This window comes from Aspergillus terreus, genomic scaffold (genome assembly GCF_000149615.1).
Source record: "Aspergillus terreus NIH2624 scaffold_13 genomic scaffold, whole genome shotgun sequence".
In the NCBI taxonomy this organism is placed as follows: domain Eukaryota; kingdom Fungi; phylum Ascomycota; class Eurotiomycetes; order Eurotiales; family Aspergillaceae; genus Aspergillus; species Aspergillus terreus.
The window spans coordinates 775193-793312 of NT_165936.1; the positions used below are offsets into that span (position 1 = coordinate 775193).

The 18120-nt window shown below is 53.4% G+C and overlaps 7 protein-coding genes across 7 annotated transcripts; 5 read left to right on the forward strand and 2 right to left on the reverse strand.

Moving 5' to 3' along the window:
- Window positions 1-411: 411 nt before the first annotated feature.
- Window positions 412-3957, forward strand: ATEG_08769 (uncharacterized protein; the record flags this gene model as incomplete). The annotated part of the gene is made up of 7 exons (XM_001217354.1): window positions 412-459; window positions 691-720; window positions 820-882; window positions 937-986; window positions 1196-1507; window positions 1607-2063; window positions 2110-3957. 7 exons carry the CDS (start codon window positions 412-414, stop codon window positions 3955-3957), a joined length of 2808 nt encoding a protein of 935 aa, XP_001217355.1.
- A 1630-nt stretch (window positions 3958-5587) lies between these two features.
- ATEG_08770 (uncharacterized protein) lies at window positions 5588-10131 on the forward strand (the record flags this gene model as incomplete). Its single annotated transcript, XM_001217355.1, has 4 exons — window positions 5588-6030; window positions 6249-6569; window positions 6686-7438; window positions 7491-10131. The coding sequence occupies 4 exons, from the start codon at window positions 5588-5590 to the stop codon at window positions 10129-10131; spliced, it is 4158 nt and encodes a 1385-aa protein (XP_001217356.1).
- A 1235-nt stretch (window positions 10132-11366) lies between these two features.
- Window positions 11367-12851, forward strand: ATEG_08771 (Zn(II)2Cys6 transcription factor; the record flags this gene model as incomplete). Its single annotated transcript, XM_001217356.1, has 2 exons — window positions 11367-11423; window positions 11496-12851. The coding sequence occupies 2 exons, from the start codon at window positions 11367-11369 to the stop codon at window positions 12849-12851; spliced, it is 1413 nt and encodes a 470-aa protein (XP_001217357.1).
- A 303-nt stretch (window positions 12852-13154) lies between these two features.
- ATEG_08772 (uncharacterized protein) lies at window positions 13155-14110 on the reverse strand (the record flags this gene model as incomplete). The annotated part of the gene is made up of 4 exons (XM_001217357.1): window positions 13155-13202; window positions 13325-13450; window positions 13501-13802; window positions 13858-14110. 4 exons carry the CDS (start codon window positions 14108-14110, stop codon window positions 13155-13157), a joined length of 729 nt encoding a protein of 242 aa, XP_001217358.1.
- Window positions 14111-14433: 323 nt separating this feature from the next.
- Window positions 14434-15481, forward strand: ATEG_08773 (uncharacterized protein; the record flags this gene model as incomplete). The annotated part of the gene is made up of 2 exons (XM_001217358.1): window positions 14434-15072; window positions 15128-15481. The coding sequence occupies 2 exons, from the start codon at window positions 14434-14436 to the stop codon at window positions 15479-15481; spliced, it is 993 nt and encodes a 330-aa protein (XP_001217359.1).
- Window positions 15482-15512: 31 nt separating this feature from the next.
- ATEG_08774 (zinc-binding alcohol dehydrogenase family protein) lies at window positions 15513-16687 on the reverse strand (the record flags this gene model as incomplete). The annotated part of the gene is made up of 3 exons (XM_001217359.1): window positions 15513-15534; window positions 15596-16099; window positions 16149-16687. 3 exons carry the CDS (start codon window positions 16685-16687, stop codon window positions 15513-15515), a joined length of 1065 nt encoding a protein of 354 aa, XP_001217360.1.
- Window positions 16688-17027: 340 nt separating this feature from the next.
- Window positions 17028-18107, forward strand: ATEG_08775 (uncharacterized protein; the record flags this gene model as incomplete). Its single annotated transcript, XM_001217360.1, has 2 exons — window positions 17028-17056; window positions 17162-18107. The coding sequence occupies 2 exons, from the start codon at window positions 17028-17030 to the stop codon at window positions 18105-18107; spliced, it is 975 nt and encodes a 324-aa protein (XP_001217361.1).
- Window positions 18108-18120: the final 13 nt, after the last annotated feature.

Sequence of the window (18120 nt, forward strand, 5' to 3'; positions counted from 1 at the left end):
GTCTGTTTCTCTCTCCAGCTTCAACTCTCCCATTCGACCTCGTTCTGTTGTATTTTTGCTCTCTCGTGAGTCTGCTGTTGCCGACAACGATAGTTCGTGTCTAACGTGGGATTCCTCGGATAACAGGGCTGCTCCTTTCCAACGCCACCGGGATTGCGATAATCTACACTACTCCGTGCACTCGATCTTCTGACGAATACTCCTCCATCTTCACAGGCTCCTTCAGGTCCTGATTGTTTTCTTCGGCACTATCCGCTATCGGTATCTGTCTCCGCGTTTGAATCTCGCTCTGAATCCACAGCCCGGACGCGCGACTACCTCCCGAAGACCCGTTCCTGAGCTACGCGATATTCTTCGTTCCAGAGTTTTTATTGAGCATCTTCCATTAACTACCACTCTCCACTCTGCATCATGTCTATGACAGTACCGCGAAACACCTCCTTCCAGGTTCGCTCGTTGGTATGTCAATCCCCTATCATCTATCTGCGCGGGGTTCCCTCGGAAAGCTCGTCCATTTCGATCAACACACTGACCATATCTCTTCTTGTTGAATAGTTCCGCTCCCTACTTCGCCAGTCGTCCCAATTTTCGAACTACAACTTCCGCGAGTATGCCCGCCGGCGCACGAGGGACGCCTTCCGCGAGCATCAGAATGAGTCGGAGGACCGGAAGATCCAGGAACTGATCCAGGATGGACTCCAAAATCTGCGAATGATGAAGGTGAGGTTTCACACTGAGCCGGGGAAGCAGTACAGGATTCTTCTGTCTTCCCCGCCTCTCCCAGCACACAAAGAGAGGATCTGACTGACTTGACTGCAGAGACAAACCGTGATCAGCCAGTTCTACCAGATGGACAAGCTGGTTGTGGAAGGCCAGAAGACGGTGAGTTCTGCCTTGGTCGCATCGACCTGATCTCCGGGCTAACGGCCGATATAGGGGAAGGAAACCGGGGAAGAAGGCGGCATTGTTCGCCAGAAGGATACTGGGTAAGACGCGCCCTGCGACCACCGCGGTCTCCTCCACAGATTATTAACCACGCCTCAGCTGGGACTAATTCATACAGCCTATAAATACTAGCATGTCGACGGGTTTGACGGAATGGACGGGGTGGATCACCACCGACCACAGATGTTGGCTGGGCTGATAGACAGGCGATGAGGGTTCTGTATTTTTAATGAACGTGACTACATTGTAGGATTGATCAGCGGTATTCGCGGCTTCTCTTCTCTGGATATAGAAATGCAATCGAATGCTTCGTCGTGACAGTATCGTATTCTCTCTATCACGTGACCGTCCCGATCCATCGCATCGCGACTCAACTCTCTATTGACTTCGCCCCCAGTCGACGCCGGCGCATCGCTCCAATCTCCCCCATTTACGTGAAATCTGCTGTGTATCTGATATTATTACCACCGAAGGGGCCCGTTACACGTCTACTCGCTCTTTTCCCTAATTGTGTGGTGGAGGAAGACGGTAAGGCCAGTTGCCTCTCACCATGCCGCCGACGGTAGGTTTCTCCTAGCCACCAACATCGCCATACTCCCACCAACCACAACCCAATCCGAAGCCATTCATTGAATAGTTCCCTGACAAGCCCCAAGTTCAGATCCTCCCGCTCGGGTCGCCAATTCGGCGACGGCGCCAACCGTACGAGAACCGGCCAGATCGATCACGATGTCTTCGAAGGACTGCCCGTCCGCCGATGGACGCGCCAAACCCAGACCGTGTCGCAGATGCCCAAAAGCGAAGAGTCTGAGTCGATTATGCAGGGCCCCGGCGGGAAACAGACCATCCCTGAACACCCCATGCCGCGGGACAGCCATCTGCTGACACCGACGAGCCGGGCGTTGCTGCGCGCCGCCCGCGCCGGTTGCATCTACATCCGACCTGCTGTGAAGGACCCCGAAGACGAGGAGAAAGAGACGACCGATGTGGAGGAGCAACCCGTGATACAGAGCGCCGAGCGGAGCTTCGTCACCCGCAAGTGGACGACCGTCCCCAAGCACCTTGAGCCGCCTGAGGTCGAATTTCTGGCTAAACGACGCCCCCGGGTTGCCCTCCTTGTATGGGGCAGCGGCAGCAGCGGTTGATGGCGCGAATGCGTCACAGCCCATGAGACGCACGCGGTTTAAAAAGGTCGATCCCGCCACGGGCAATATCTCTATCTACGAGGCTTGGGTTCCCGAGGGCCATAAGATCGAGGGCGAAGTCACCGATGACGCGCAGCTGGCGGCAGAGAGTAGCCAGGCGACCGTCATTCCGGAGGCACCGGCCCCTGGCACTGTTATTGAAGGCGTGGGTGTGGTGAATGGGGAGGGCGTGGTCGTTGCGGAGGCTGGTTCTGCGGCGGTCATGACACCCCCCAAGAGACGGCCGCCTCCCCCGAAGCGCAAGGCGAAGGGCTTTGGAAAGGGAAGACGGAAGAAGGTCATGTTCGCGCCTGGAGAAGGGGCGGACGCGTCGTTGGTTCATGGTGCTGGCCCTGGTGGCACTGATGGGACGACGGAGGGATATGCCAAAGACGGTGATGCTTCGCAGATGTCGGCCGACCAACCAGGACAGGATGATGAGGATGACGATGGCGAGGAAGGAGACGAAAGCGACGAGGGTGAGGAGTCCATGTTGGATGCGAAGACTCCGGAGACTCCTGTCCAACCTTCCAGTGTGGAGCCCGCCGCTGATGGTGTATCTGAGTCTGCAGCGGAGCAAACACCTGCATCGATGGCGGACGCACTGGCGGACCCGAAGCTGTCTGAGACTCCTTCCCAGATGCCGCCCCCGGTTCCTGAGGATGCAGGTCAACCGGCTGGTGAAGCAACTGCTACACCGGCTGACACCACCGAGCAGAAAGATATTCCCCAGGATGTGGAGATGACTGAGTCTAAACCAGACGAGAAGGCTGCAGACGTCACGACCTCTGTCTCAGATGCTACTCAATCAGCTGTCGACCAAGCCGCTCCGGCGCCGACTCAAGAAACTCCTCAACCTGATTCTAGCGCGTTACCTACCGAGAACCAGGAGTCTGCTGCAGTCGAGTCTGCAGAAGACACGACAGCTGTGGAGAAGATCGAGCCTGCTCCCCAAGCTGAGGTTCAGCTTGAGGATGCGATGGATACCTCGGCAGATCAGTCACAGGCGCCCCCCGAGAAGGCTCCAGAAATGGAACCGACGCAGGAAGAAAGCAAGGATGTCGACATGCTTGACATGCTGGAAGCCAGTCTAAACAAGCCAGTAGAAGCAACACAAGATGATAAAGCAGAGAAACAAGACGAACCTCAAGCAGAACCTGAAGCTCCTATGGGAGCACCGGCAGATGCAGAAGCGGACGAACAGTCCGTGCAGCCCTCTCCAGTCCCTGCAGAGGTCCCTGCGGAAGGTGTCGAGCAACCACAAGACCAACCGACTTCCGAACAAGGCCCCGATGCAACAGCAGAGCAGAAAGCTGCAGAGTCCTCTACAGAACCGATTACTGCACCAGCCCCTGCAGAACCTATCGAACAACCTTCTGAGCAGGTCGAATCTGCCGCAGAGCCGGCTGGAGAGGCATCGCCAGAGAAAACTCCGGATCAACCTGAGAAGCCGCCTGCTGAGCAAGATACATCACAGGAAGCTCCGAGTGCGCCCATCCCACCGACTGAGCCGTCCGAAACAGAGCGGACTGAGCGGCCAGCTCAATCGAGCGCTGAACTCCCGACTGAGGATGCGGTCCCTATCGGTAGCGACCCAGAACCGGCGCAAGCTCCGAAGTCTGCATCCCCCGCTCCTCAGGAAGACACTCCAGCACAACCTACTGAAGGCAACGGAAACGACAACTCAGCAGAACCACCTGCGCCCAGCACCGAAGCAATTCCCGAGCAAGAGAAAAGCAAGGACGCAGAACCCAAGACAGCAGACAGTGCATCGGCCTCAGCAGAACCGGCACCGGCACCGGCACCCTCAGAAACAAACAGTGCTTAGATCGCAACACATACTATTTAGCGAACGATCTGTGTCTTTCTAAATTCCGTACAGGGGATGTCTTTATTTTTCTTGTTTAGAACAATCTTTTCACTATTGGTTCTCGAGGGCGCGGGATTCGGTGTTTCGGTGCAGGCACGATGTTTGAAATAGGATAGGCATATTATATCTCGATTGTTGTATCATAGGCTCTATAGAGCTTGGCTTACACACCTTGGAATTCCACCTTGCGTTTGACGTCTTCCTTACGGTTTAGACGTAGTTGGCCCATCATTACTCCTACTACTGCTACTACTCAGAGTATTTAAAATCCACATCTACCTTCCCAGTCTAAATAAGAAAAGCGTGTACTGCGCTTTCCATCTTGGACAGTCAACCCGGGAATGGTTTGGACTAAGAGTCAAAAATCTGGTTTAGAAGGTCAGGTGTTTCCATGAGATTTGCAATTCTCCATGGCTTATGGGTCCGATCTGGCATAAAAATTCTGGTTCGTCCGCTTCAAGAAACGGAGGGGGAGATAAGTTGGAGGTTGGGGGGTTGCGAGAAGACAATCAGGTACTTCAAAATATGGCATAGAAAAAGCAAGCAGGGCTGCCACATCACAGCCTTTTGCTTGCATGTCAATCTGATTGGCATTTTAATCAGGTCTCTGCCTCAATACATTATTGATTGGTCTTGGAGAGATTGCGTGCGAGCCTCGCTATCTGCCCCCTTTCCAGATTCGTCAACCCGGGATTTGTCGCCATATTTTCACTAATACTCCGTTCTGTATCGGCCTGTGGTGATCTCCCGATATTTTCGTCGTCCTCTGGAGTCCTCCGTGTATTCCTCACGGAAGCTGGTTTAAGGTCTTTTGTATGAAGAGTACCTGTTTGCGCGGACAAGCACTTGAAGTGCGCAGATCCAGAATCAGAGTAATGTAAACGCGCCGCCCCCGGGCGGGGTTCAGCTGAACTGGAGGCATTGGCATACTCCGTATATATCCAGTAACAGGAAACTGCCCAATCGTGTCAACATGTCTGGCGCCAGGATTGCTGGCCTACGCTATTGAGCTGTTAGGTGGTTACAAGCACCCCTGCGCATGATGAATCCTACAAAGCCCAGCCTCCGTGTTACCTGCAAACAATAGCGACGGCTGAAGGACAGGAGTAGGTGAGAACTACTAGACCTTTTGTCGTTCTACGGCTTCGTGGATGGTCAAGTTATACATATCTTTACCATAACTTAACTCGATAAAAGATGTCGCTAAAGAATGCAGTCCATGTTGCGGGGTAACCTGCAAATATAAGCTGGAAGGCTTTGCCATGGCCAATCATCGAAGGAACTTGCCTTGTGGAATCGAAGATATTGACGTCTAGGATGAGGTTAGATAACATGGGCGGCTACTGGGTAAGTAGTTACTGGCTGGAAGGAGTGACCTCGTGTTGTGGCAGTGCTGTCATACGATTCAACCTCATAAGCTAGAAAAATTTCGATATCCCTTCAGTTCATTCTGTTTTCCTGCGCATTCAGCAACGTTATCTAGGAGAATAATATTCCACTTGGGTTCTCCTGTAACCCATCAAAACTCGTCTTTACAACCGTCTGACGCTGTCCTCCCCTGCCCTGACCGTACCGTCGCCTGAGAAAGATGCCCGAGGCAAGTGACTACACAGTTGGCTGGATATGTGCCCTAAGTACAGAGTACGTCGCCGCTCAAGTCGTCCTTGATGAAGAACACGGGGGTCCTGATTGCGTCTCTGATCGGGACAATAATGATTACACCCTCGGTAGAATTGGAGAACACAACGTTGTCATTGCAGTCTTGCCTGATGGGGAGTACGGCACGGCGACTGCAGCAGCTGTTGCAAAAGATATGGTACACAGCTTCCCTGCTGTCAGAATAGGTCTCATGGTTGGCATTGGTGGTGGTGCACCAATGAAGCATGATATTCGACTAGGGGATGTGGTCGTGAGTGCGCCCCGTGATGGCACGGGCGGCGTATTTCAGTACGACTTTGGCAAGACTATCCAGGGTCAAAGTCTTCAATGCACAAGGGTTCTTGATAACCCACCGGCTATATGCGTTCCGCAGTAAGGGGAATCAGGGCCAAACATGAAATAGACGGGCATAGAATTGAAGAATCCATCAATGTCCTTCTTCAAAAGAAGCCAAGACTGCAACGGCGTTATAAGAAACCAGATCCCGTCAGTGACCGGCTATTCAAGCCCGAAATTACACACAGAGAACTCTGTGGAGCAGCCAGTGAATGTGAAAGCGACCCATCAAACCTAATAAAACGACGAGCAAGGGCTGAAACCGAGGACAACCCAACGATCCATTATGGACTGATCGCCTCGGGGAACCAGTTGATGAAAGATGCTGGAATCCGCGATAAAATTTCAGCAGAAAGAGACATTCTATGCTTTGAGATGGAAGCTGCCGGATTAATGAATCACTTTCCTTGTCTTGTCATCCGTGGCATATGTGATTACTCGGATAGTCACAAGAATGAGGACTGGCAGGGGTATGCCGCGATGACAGCTGCCATGTATGCAAAAGAGCTTTTAACCCGAATCGCGCCTAAGACGGTCGAGGCAGAAAAAAAGCGCTGCAAAAATTCTTTCAGACGGTTAGTCTCTGTCCAGTCCAAGTCATTTGTTGGTATTCTTTTAATGATGGGCTAGTCCTTGATGCCGTATCTAGAACCGAAACAGATATCTCAGTGCTGAGGTCAATGCTGGACAGGCAGGACGACCCAATCCTTAATTGGCTTAGTGACATCGATCAGGGGCCTCAACAGAGAGCCACTATCGGTCAACGCGAAGTAGGAACCGTTGAATGGCTCCTAGACTCAACTGTGTTCCAGGCTTGGTTACACCGGGATAAACAGACACTATTCTGTCCCGGCATCCCAGGAGCAGGCAAGACCGTTGCCACGTCACTTGCAATCGATTCCCTTTGTCGCAAATTCCAAAATGATAAGAGCGTCGGAATTGCATTCGCGTTTTGCAGCTATCAGCAGTCAGTATCATGCACAGACCTGCTTCGGAGTATACTTAAACAGTTGGCCCAATTTTCCATGCCCGAGGCCGTGATCAATTTGTACAGACACCACAGTCCCCGAGGAACATTTCCCTCGCCTGATGAAATATTTGATACACTACGCGATGTTGTTGCTGGTTATTCGAGAACCTTCATCCTAATTGACGCACTCGACGAATTGAAGGCTTCTGACGGCACTCGCTCGAACATCATTTCACGGCTGTTTAGACTCCAGAACGGATCCAATACAAATCTCTTCATGACCTCAAGGCATGTCTCTGAAGTAACAGAAAAGTTGCAGAAAAGAGGATGCAGTATATTGGAGATCCGTGCGACAGAGGGAGATGTGAGGAAATATATTGAACATCAACTATCAAGCTTTCCGGCATTCGTGCAAGAGACTCGGGGGCTGAAAGAGCAGATAACCACTGCAATTATCAACACGACTGACGGGATGTAAGTCCATGAAAGCCAGCCCATGCTGGTAAATTGCTAACGATTGTTCCAGGTTCCTTCTTGCAAAACTCCACATAGAGTCCTTACGGTACATGACCAGCGCCATGAAGATTGATGATGCGTTAGAGAGACTCCCTAAAGGGTCACGCGCTTACTATGAATCATATGACAATGCCATGGAGAGAATCAAAGGCCAGCAGAAAGAATACAGTGAGCTCGCTATCCAAGTCCTCACCTGGGTTACCCAGTCTCGGAGACCCATGCGAAAATTGGAACTACAACATGCTCTTGCTGTTACAGCCAATTCATCGGCGCTTAATCCACGAAACTTGCCGGACATTGAACTGGCAAAAGACGTTTGTACTGGGTTGATAGTCTATGAAGAACAAAGCGACGTCGTTCGCTTGGTCCACTACACAACTCAAGAGTACTTTGAGCAATCCTGGGCATCATGGTTCCCAAGTGCAAATCAATATATCTCCACCGTTTTGCTCACATACTTGAGCTACGATCAATTTTCTAGCAAGCCTGCCGAGAATTGGATACAATACAACCAGCAGCTGGAGGAAAACTGCCTCTACGACTACGCTGCAAAATACTGGGGACACTATGCAAGGGTGGCATACCCTGAAGTCAAGGATATCACGGCTCGATTCCTCCGAAACAAGCAAAAGATTGCCCGCGCTGCACAGGTTTTACTCGTGCAGCGAGGGGTTTTTGGCACCCTTAAAATACCGGAGGGGGTGACTGGACTCCATATTGCGGCTTTCTTCGGCATTAAAGAAGAGGTCGTGGAATTGCTACGAGAAGGCTTTGGTCCTCATGTAGCAGACAGCTTTGGGCAGACAGCGTTACATTGGGCTGTGAAAAATGGGCAGAAGCACACAGTTGAGCTACTATTAAAGGAAGGGCTCGATGTGAATGCAACCGATATGGACATGAAATCTGCCCTGCATTACGCTGCAAGCCAAGACAATCCAGCATTGATACGACGTCTCGTTAAATGCGGTGCGATGATTGACGCTCGGGACATACAAGGGCAGACACCCTTACTGACTGCTGCGGTAGATATGAGAGTAAAGGCTGCAAAAGAGCTTCTCTCTCATGGAGCCCTGACTAATGCAGTAGATACAATGAACCGGAATGCATTACATTTAACGGCAATTGCCTCCCGGCCTGAGGCTAGTTTGATGACAGACTTGCTGTTATCCCATGGTGCTGATTTCACGACGTGTGATGTGGGAAACATGACCCCATTGCTTTACGCAGTTGGAACGGGAAGCACCTCTATTCTAGACTCTCTTCTTCAGGCGGGCGCAGACGTCAATCTGGGAATTGAGAGAAAGTATTGGGCAAAAACCATTGACTCTGGGAGAAGAGCCCATTGGGAATGCCGGACGACTGGGGTTGTCAAAGGAAAAACCAAAGATGCTACTGGGCTCACGCCTCTGCATTTTGCAGCTTGCATTGGCCATAATGTGATGACCGAATACCTTCTAGATAGAGGTGCTGACCCAAACGCGCGCTGCTACCACGGGGATACGCCGTTACATGTCGCCCTGCGGAGAAGCATATATAAGGCACGAAGCAGCCCACGGCTACCACGATATGGTGTCGTTCTGCCTGATGACGACGAATGGACTGACAGCAGGTGGCATGTGGAATTTTCTGCCGACTTCATCTCTGACTATGAAGGAGAAGAAGCACAGGAAATATACCAGTATATCGAAGAAGAACGGCTGGCAGTAGTCAAGTCCCTTCTTTCAAGAGCCACTATTGATGTGAATATCCGAAATACTGAACTTTGTTCCCCTCTTCACACAGTTCAGTATGGCAATTGCAACTCGGAAGTTATCGTTGGCGAGCTACTTCTGGCCGGAGCTGATATTTTTGCACGCAATGCGAAAGGCCAGACTGCTTTGCGCCTTGCCTGCAAATCAGGCGCCTCAACCATTGCCTGCAACTTTCTTGGCAAAGGTTGTTGCATTACCACCGTGGACCTTCAGGGCCTCAGTGCATTGCACTATGCTGTTTCCGCCAATAAATATGACACTGTCGGAGTGATCTTGGGTATGGACGAACAACTGGCCGCCCGGCGTCTTTGTCTTGAAAGGGACGCGCGAGGAAGGAATTTACTGCACTACCATTTGACAGCCAATACCTGCTCCCTTGAAATGATTGCCATCCTCCTGCGTCACGGCACAAGTTTGACCGATGTCGACCAAGATGGGGACACTCCACTCAGCCTACATCTTCGAGGATTTAGATTGGGAGACCGGACAGAGATTTGTTGTTTCCTTTTGCAACATGGCGCTGACGCCCTCTGGACAAGCTCCGAAGGCCAAAATTTAGCACACTTGGCAATGCACAGCCATAGCACCGAGCCTGGCGTTTTGAAGGCCCTCAAAGATCACGGTGTCGACTTGGCGGCAAGGGACGATAGTGGGAAAACCATTCTGCACCATGGTGCCATGAGCGGTTCGTTGAGCAAGGAGGTCATCGACTTTTTGCGGAAAAATAGTCCCTTCGATCTGGCTGAAAGAGATAAGGAGGGGAAAACACCCCTTCTGTATGCAAGAGAAGCAGCAAACAAAACGCGGTCACGAGATGTATTTGCTGGAGGTAGATGGAAGCATACGTTGGAGAACCTCAGCAGCTCAGTCGAAGCTGGGGGAGTTGGACGGACACCTTAGCAAAACGAATACATCGAAGGTACAGACTGAGAGTTTTCACAGCTCCTAGATTTCCTATATCAACCTTATCTGGGACTGAAGACATGTTCAATTATAGATAGATCTATGGAATCGTAGGGTGCAGACAGTCGCGTGCTGCGGCTGAAACCAACCAAACCAAACCACGAACGACAGCCTTGCGCGATCTGCTGGACAACCCGCCGGAAGCCGTGCTCTTCAGAAGTGACGCAACTTTGACGACGCCACGTAAAAAAACATGAGACTCATTCGAACCTGAGCTCCATATATCGAGTTCGCTGAAATCGGCGAGGAGCAAGTCCATAGCCCGGGACTCCGCTACGCCATTCTCTACCAACGATGGAGCAACGACGAGGTTACCTTCCAGGATGCAGTCAATCCGACGAAGCGCGACAAAATCGCCACAACCGAAGGCTAAGCATGCTGTAGGTTTTCAGCTCCGAGGCCTAAATATGAAGTGCTAACTAGTCTAGGACATTGGAGGCGTTGTACCCAGCGAGCCTGACGCGCAGGCTACGTTGGATGGAAGTGTTGATCTTGGTTTTTTTCCCGCTCATGTGGATGATTCAACAGGCCGAAGACGCTGGTCTCATCTTGAACCACGGCACTTTATAGGAATACTTCGCCAAGCATAAGGACTACGAACTCAAAGACATGAACGCCGTGACATCCTGTGGCATGCTCCTCTGTAGTGAGCTCAGATCCCTGAAGTGGGACGGCGTTTCTGCAACAGATGATGCGCCTAGCTTCGCCTCCATGAAGTATCGGAACCGGCTCTCACGTCTGTTGGGCGCTGCATCTTTAGACAAAATGGCGCAATTATTTCCGCTCTGTGTCATTGATGTGCTGGGGCGCTCTATGGAGTCTGCGGAGGAAGGTCGGTATCGGAGAAAGACTCCCTTTCACCACCACATTCACCAATCTGTCATTGACCGCATGATTGAATCCGGGTACCGACCGGGCAATCTACGTGAGTTTTTAGAGGTCTCTGGATAGATGCACTTCTACAATGAGGCTCTTGCCTTAGTGTGTATCAGCCTCGTATTCCGACTCGCTTGAATGGCATGGAACTATCCCCGCCTATAAAAGGGGCTATACTCTTGGCATCCTTGGGGCGGGGGAGCATATCTCAGCCTCATGTCTGCTCTGACCTCCGTAACCCTTGTTTTCTCTTCATCGAGGCAGGAGTAAGCACGTCTCACACCGACTCCACGGCCATGGTGGCAGTTCCATACAGCACAGGCTGTCGCACTTGTATACAGCGTCGCATCAAGGTAAGATGAGCCTCCGCAGCTGCTTGGCAGTACAAGACAGAAGTATGCGCTAATCGATCATTCTGGACACAGTGTGACGAGTCGCGGCCAGCATGCCGACGCTGCGAGCGTCGAGGTATACAGTGCCCTGGATATCAGAAACCTCTCAGGTTTATTCCCGTTACAACGCCCGCCCAGCGCGAACGACCAGTAGACTCTGCGATCACCTCCAAGCCCTCCATCGTCCCAGATCAGAATGCGCCCAAGGCACGACCACCCGCCAAGCGGCCTCTACGACAGCAGAACAATGTAGACGAGCTGGTGGCGCCAGATCTCATGCAGAAAGCGCTGACTGCGCAGGGAATCGAGGTCCTGAGCTTCTTCATCGATGCCACCGTGCCAGGTCTCTACTACTCGTACAGCACGCGCGTCGCGGTGAACTGGATGAGTTTCGCCCGTCGCCACGCCGAATCCACCCTGGACCCCTTCGTCTGGAGCATTCGATCTCTGGGCACGCTGCACCTGGGCAACCAGCACCAAGACGAGAACAAGATCGCGAGCAGTCGGTCGATGTACGGCCGTGCACTGCGAGGACTCCGCGATCTGCTGCAGAACCCGCGGTCGGTGCGATCCGACATGACACTTGCCATCGCCGTTATGCTCGGCTTCTTCGAGATGCTGGACGGCATGACGACAGAGTCCTGGCTCACGCATTCGCGCGGCATCAGCACGCTGTTTCGCCTGCGCGGACCAGAGGCGCATCGTAGCGGGTTCGGCCGGACCCTGCTGGTATCCTTCAAGTCGTTTATCGTAGCCGATGCTCTTGTTCGGGGCGAATCGTGTTTCCTGGCCGAGCCCCAATGGCGCTCCGTGCTGTCGCAGACCATCATAGACGAGAATGCCAGAGGGAAGGGCTGTCGTCTGGGCGATTTGTCCGAGCAGATCTTTGTCGAGGTCACCGAGTGTCCGGGCTTGTATGCGCGGACTTGCGGTGTGATCCGAGACCGGGAGCCGGACAGCGCCGTGCGCCAGACCCTGCTGGATGAGATTGTGTTGTGTAAAAGAAGGCTTCAGTCCTTGAGGCAAGATCTGGAATCGGAGTTTCCTGCACCCCTGGAGGACAGGGTACTAAAAACGAAAGCAGACCTGATTGCGCTGATTCCTGTCGCGGTGGCCCAGAAGCTCAGGCAGTTTGCGCTTCATGGAGCAGAGTCGGCTCTCGCACTCCTGGACCAGATGATTGTGCTGGTTCAGGCTGATGCTCGTCGGCTGTCCATGGCTCCAACAGTGTCTACGCTACCATCGTGGGACGTGGTTCCTGCGCCGTCGATGGCGCCTTTCGTGCCGATGCGCACCAAGGAAAGGCTTTCCAATCGGCTACCAGCCTGGCCGGATCAGCTCGCATTATCCATGGGTATGCTTGCGATGAAGGACGGTCTGCCGGGATGATGCTGCTGGGTCAGTATATCTCCATGAGCATCGACCCGAGAGGCTGTACGCAAGACACGAGTCAAAGCGAACTATATTATATGGCTACTATGGCTGCTGGGCAGACAGGGATCTGCTCGCCGTTTCTTGCGTTTGGCTATGCCAAGGCCAGCCACCATCCACTGCGTCCTGCAGGTGGTATGATGTCTGTCGTCACCATTGCAGGATACAGTCGGACAGGGTCCTACCTGAATCCAGTAAGCGCCTCACCGAAATGCGGCGTCCAGGAAGACAGCTAGTCTGGTTATATTTCGTCGGGGATGTTCACCCGATGTGGTTGCATGGTTGAGGCTTCATACTCCCTTCTTCCATCTATATTATAAGTAGTAAATGCATGATACACTGCTAGAGGATGTATAACTTCAACCCTGATTTGTTTGACTGTCCGAGGGTATCCTGAACCAAAGACCTGTCATTTCTTCTGTCTTCCAAACCAGATTGGAAAGAAAATGGGCCAGAAGACCATCCAGGCCAAGAGACTGAAGCCCGCCGCTCAGCTCGACCATCTTGATCGCCCCTTGGACATGATGCTTCAACATTGTCTCGTCACAGACGAACAGCTAGCCAATGTCAGTGTTACGTTATATCCCGCTCATGAAGGACTCCCTACCTCATCGTACGCCAGCATGATAGCCTGTGATATGGTCGAGTCACTCAGCAACAGCGTGTCAGACACGATCGCATCCTGTAACGACCGCAGACATCTAAGCTTGTACTGCAGAGCCAGTCGGTCGAAGTACCGCCCTTCCTTCTCTTCATATCTCGCAGCCAAATGCCGACACGCGGCGAGAAAGAGCAGATCCAGCAGACTCGCTTCCGCTATCGCCCGTGGCACCCAGATCGTCGTCATGCGGCGAGCAAACCCGCTTGCAGTCTCCATGCAGCGCATGAGCGGGATGACAACGGTCACGTCTGGACGGGAGTGTTACTCTCACTGCGCTACAACCACCCTACGGGCTGGACATACAGTGATCGAAGAGCATTGGCTCAATGGGGTCCAAGGATCGGGCAAAGCTCATGAACGGGTCTGCCCGAGTGGCGGGCAGGATGCTAACAAGAGAGGAGTGCCGTTTCTGGGCCTGGTATTGGATGGTCCGTAAGCGCCTCTTCCTGGCGTGGGCGGAGCGGGCGGCGTGCGAGTGCGCCATCGTCCTTTGGGACTCGGATGCGCCGGACCCCACTGATTGAGGAGACGCGATGATAAATTGTATCTCCGGCATATTGAGGCCAGACAGTTGATGGGGGAATGATGGATGGATGGAGGGTATACAATGTGGCAATCGGACTGAAGCATAAGCACTAACCAGTTGTGGTAATATAGCCAAGACTGGCGCCTGCTCAAAGCGGAAAGGCTTGTTGTATAGACCCAAGAAGCAGAAGTTGTCGTTGTTATCGTTCTGTTCGCTCTGTTTCTACTCGGTCTTTGTAGAACAGGACATATCGGACTTAACACGGCGGATTGCTAATGTGGCTCTATATAAACAGCCTCCCTCGGGGCCATGGACCGTGATCCCCTCTCATCATCTCTAGCGACAACTCTACAATGGCTGGAACAGTGCTCATTACTGGTGCCAACGGCTCCCTAGCCCTTGGATTCGTCGAAGCGTTCCTCCAATCATATCCTCAGCATACATTGGTGGCCACTGTGCGAGACCCGTCCCCAGTGACCGATGCCAACACTGCCCGACTTGAGCAGCTGGTGTCCAGATACCCCAGGGCAAAGGTGTACATTCAGGCTCTCGACCTGGGAAAGCTGTCGAGTGTACGCTCCTTCGCAGAGAAGCTCTCTCGTGATGTGCTCTCAGAGAAATTCCCACGCATCTCAGCGATTGTCTGCAACGCGGCCACGTTATCGCTCGAGGCAGGCCAAAAGTTCACCGCGGACAACTACGAGGCGACATTTCAAGTCTGCCACTTGTCACATTACCTTCTGGTCTTGAAGCTGCTCCAATGCATGGACACGTCAGGACGCATTGTCATGCTCGGCTCGGTGACACACGACTCGAACAATGCGAACCCGTTGTCGTCGCTGGTGGCCCAGTTTCCGGACGACATTGAGGAGCTCGTCAAGCCTCGGGCGGATCCGCCAGGTCTCGTTCATGATCGCGGGTTCCAGAGGTATGCGACGGCCAAGCTGGCAAACGTCACATTTATGAACCATCTCAACAGACTGCTTCTGGAGGTAAGACTACTGCCCGGATTATTGAGATCTTCAATGGATAACTGACAGTGTATAGAGCCCTTCACTGTCGCATATCACGGCGACTGCCATGGACCCCGGCGGACTTCCATCATCGAGAGCCCAGTCAGAGCAGAAAAAGTCCACCCAGCGTCTGTTTGCGACCATCAACTTCCTTATGCCGGTTCTCAAGCATTTGACAAAGTCGTTCCGCACAACCGAAGATGCTGGACGAGACCTTGTCGCCCTGAGTGTCAGCCCATCCTTCCAGGGAAAGAGGGGATATTTCGTCGGCCAGAGGCAAATGGATGCTGCGGCGGCTAGCAAAGATGAAGGCGTACAGAACAAGCTCTGGGAGGCATGCTGGAGGTGGGCTGGCCTCGTGCCAGGAGAGACAGTTCTGCAGATGTAGTAGCATGTCACCATGTACGATGTTTTATTGCTTAGACAATACATTTAGTCCCACTAGTTCCATATATCTAAATCCTAATCAACCGACTGTTACACAGTATCCGAGACAACATACACCAACTTCCGGCCGCTGATTTTGTTCTCCTTCAACATCTTTAGCCCCTCTAGAACGCCCTCCAAACCCCCGTGTCCCATCTCAACCGGCAGAGTCTTCAACTTCCCTTCTTTCCACAGTTTCTCCGCCAAACCAGCCCATCGCACCGCGAATTCGAACTCGTGAGGCATGGCCGGAATCACCATTCTGTCAGGCCCATATTCAAATGCCTCTCCAGTGACAGTGCCGGCATCCGTAAATGCCGATGCAACATCGTCTCGGGGGCCTGGCACAGGCAGAAGCGCGTGGTATTTTCCACCCGCAGAGCCGATTGCCTCTGAGCAGATTCTGGCTGACTCGGCGGTGGCTATGGTGTCCCATGCCAGTTTGAGCGCATTCCCAGTCCGCTCGCGGACTTTGGCACCGCATTTCGGATCATGGTAGTCGAAGATCACGTCTGCACCGTAACTCTTGACGAGGTCGTCGTTGCGCGGCGAGCATGTTGTGACTACCGTGTAGCCTGATCTATTCACTGTCAGTAATCGATCTACAGGTAGTAGTGGATGTCACAAACAATTTCGCAAACTGCATCCCCCACAGCCCAGATGCCGTGCTCCCTCCATACACAAACACAGCCTCTCCGTCCGACTGACCCTGTCCAACGCCCGGCAACCGCAGTCCCAGTCCCGACGGGCCATACAGGCACTGTCCAGCAGACAGGATCCCAACACCTGCCGTGGCCGCATCGACAAAGCTGACCCCGTCCGGAATCTTGATTTGCACGTCCCCCTTGACGACGATATACTCGGCAAACGCCCCGTTCTCGATCTGCGTGCCGTCGCCGCCATTGACGAGCCCGCAGACCCGGTCTCCCACTTGGAACGGACGGTTGACAGAGGCACCGACTGCGACAACAATGCCGGCGTAGTCGTGGCCCATCGTCGCCTCTGGGGCGGGCGTACTCTCTAGGCGTTTCCAGTCGATGGGGTTCAGGGCCACGGCGACGGTGCGCACGAGGAGATAGCCATCGCGGAGGGCGGGAAGAGGCCGGTTGGTGATTAATTCAGCCTGGCCTGGGCTGCGGGTGATGACTGCTTTCTGGAGTTGGGGCATTTCAATGGTGCTTGGAGATGGTATTGTGTTCTGGGGTTGAGTTATGCCACGGACTGCTGGAAAGAGAGATGTATATATACTGCCTACGCTCAACTACATTTTTATCGCGCAATGCTTCAGATGCAACTGGCCCACATATCACCGACATGCGGTCCGCAGACTATCTTCTACTCTATCAATCCAACAAGGCTTACATACTAGCATACGTTGCTGACGAACTATAGCAGGTGAGGATCCACTTACATCCGCCGCAGCGGACAAAAGTGGATCTCCGCAGCGACATAGTAAGATTCCTCCACCATCACCTTCATCCTTACATATCATCTCCGTCGATGGGACCATGTCTCTCCGCAAGAGGGCGTGCGCCTCGTGTGTAGCGGCAAAGCGGAAATGCGACCTGGCCTTCCCGACCTGCCACCGCTGCGCGCAACGGTCTGTGGCGTGTCGATATCCGTATCCGCCTCTGACAAATAGTCAACAGGACGAGGATGCTCTGAACCCAGCCGACCCCACAAATAGCACCATAGCAGGGAATCACGACAACATCTGGGCCCTAGTCGATGACTTCAGCCTCTCACCCACAGAACCAAGCCCCGAACCCCCGTGGCCCATCTCCTTCGACCGCCGCATCCTCGAGTTCTACCCGCGGGTCGAGGACCACGCGACCTGGCAGTTCTGCGTAACGACTCTGCTCACGCAGATCGACGCGTTCCTCCACCACGGGACAGCCTTCTTCATGCACCCATCAGCGGATAGCAGAGGCGATCTCCCGCCGCCCCTACGAGCCGCGTACGGCGTGTGCGCCGCGCACAAACTCCGCAAGGAGTCTGCCCTTCCGTTTGCGCAGCAGCTCCTCGAGACCGAGGTCGACGGTCTGATCGCGCGGCGGCCGCCCGCCGTGCTGCAGGACGGGCTGGCTGAGCTCTGCGCGATCCTCTTGTATTATATCATCGCCGTCTTTGGGGGGACGGCTGTAACGACCGGTCTGGCGGAGCAGATAGAGACTCTCCTCGCACTGCGGACTGTCCATGTTGAGAGCCTGGAACTGGCGACCCGCCAGTCCACGGCGACCCTCGTTGAGGTTGGGCTCGTGTCTGCGGACGAGGCGCGGGGCTTGTGGCATGCGTGCGACAGTGCGCGCAAGGTCGTGGTGGTCTCGTACCTTGCGCGCGAGATCCGCCATGTGCTCCGGTGGAAGACGTGTTATCTTCTTCGGCAGATTGTGGCGTTGCCCGTCTCGAAGCCGTACGTTGACCCGCCGGACCCTGGAGATAGTACGGGGCCGCTTATATCCACGCGCTGGCGCGATGTTGTAACGTATGACCAGTTCGTGCGGGACTGGGAAGCTGGGGAGCTGCGCTTGGTTGATGAATTTGCGTATCTTCTTATATCGGCGTGTAAGGGCGTTGGCGCTATGTGAATGGTTGCGGTGT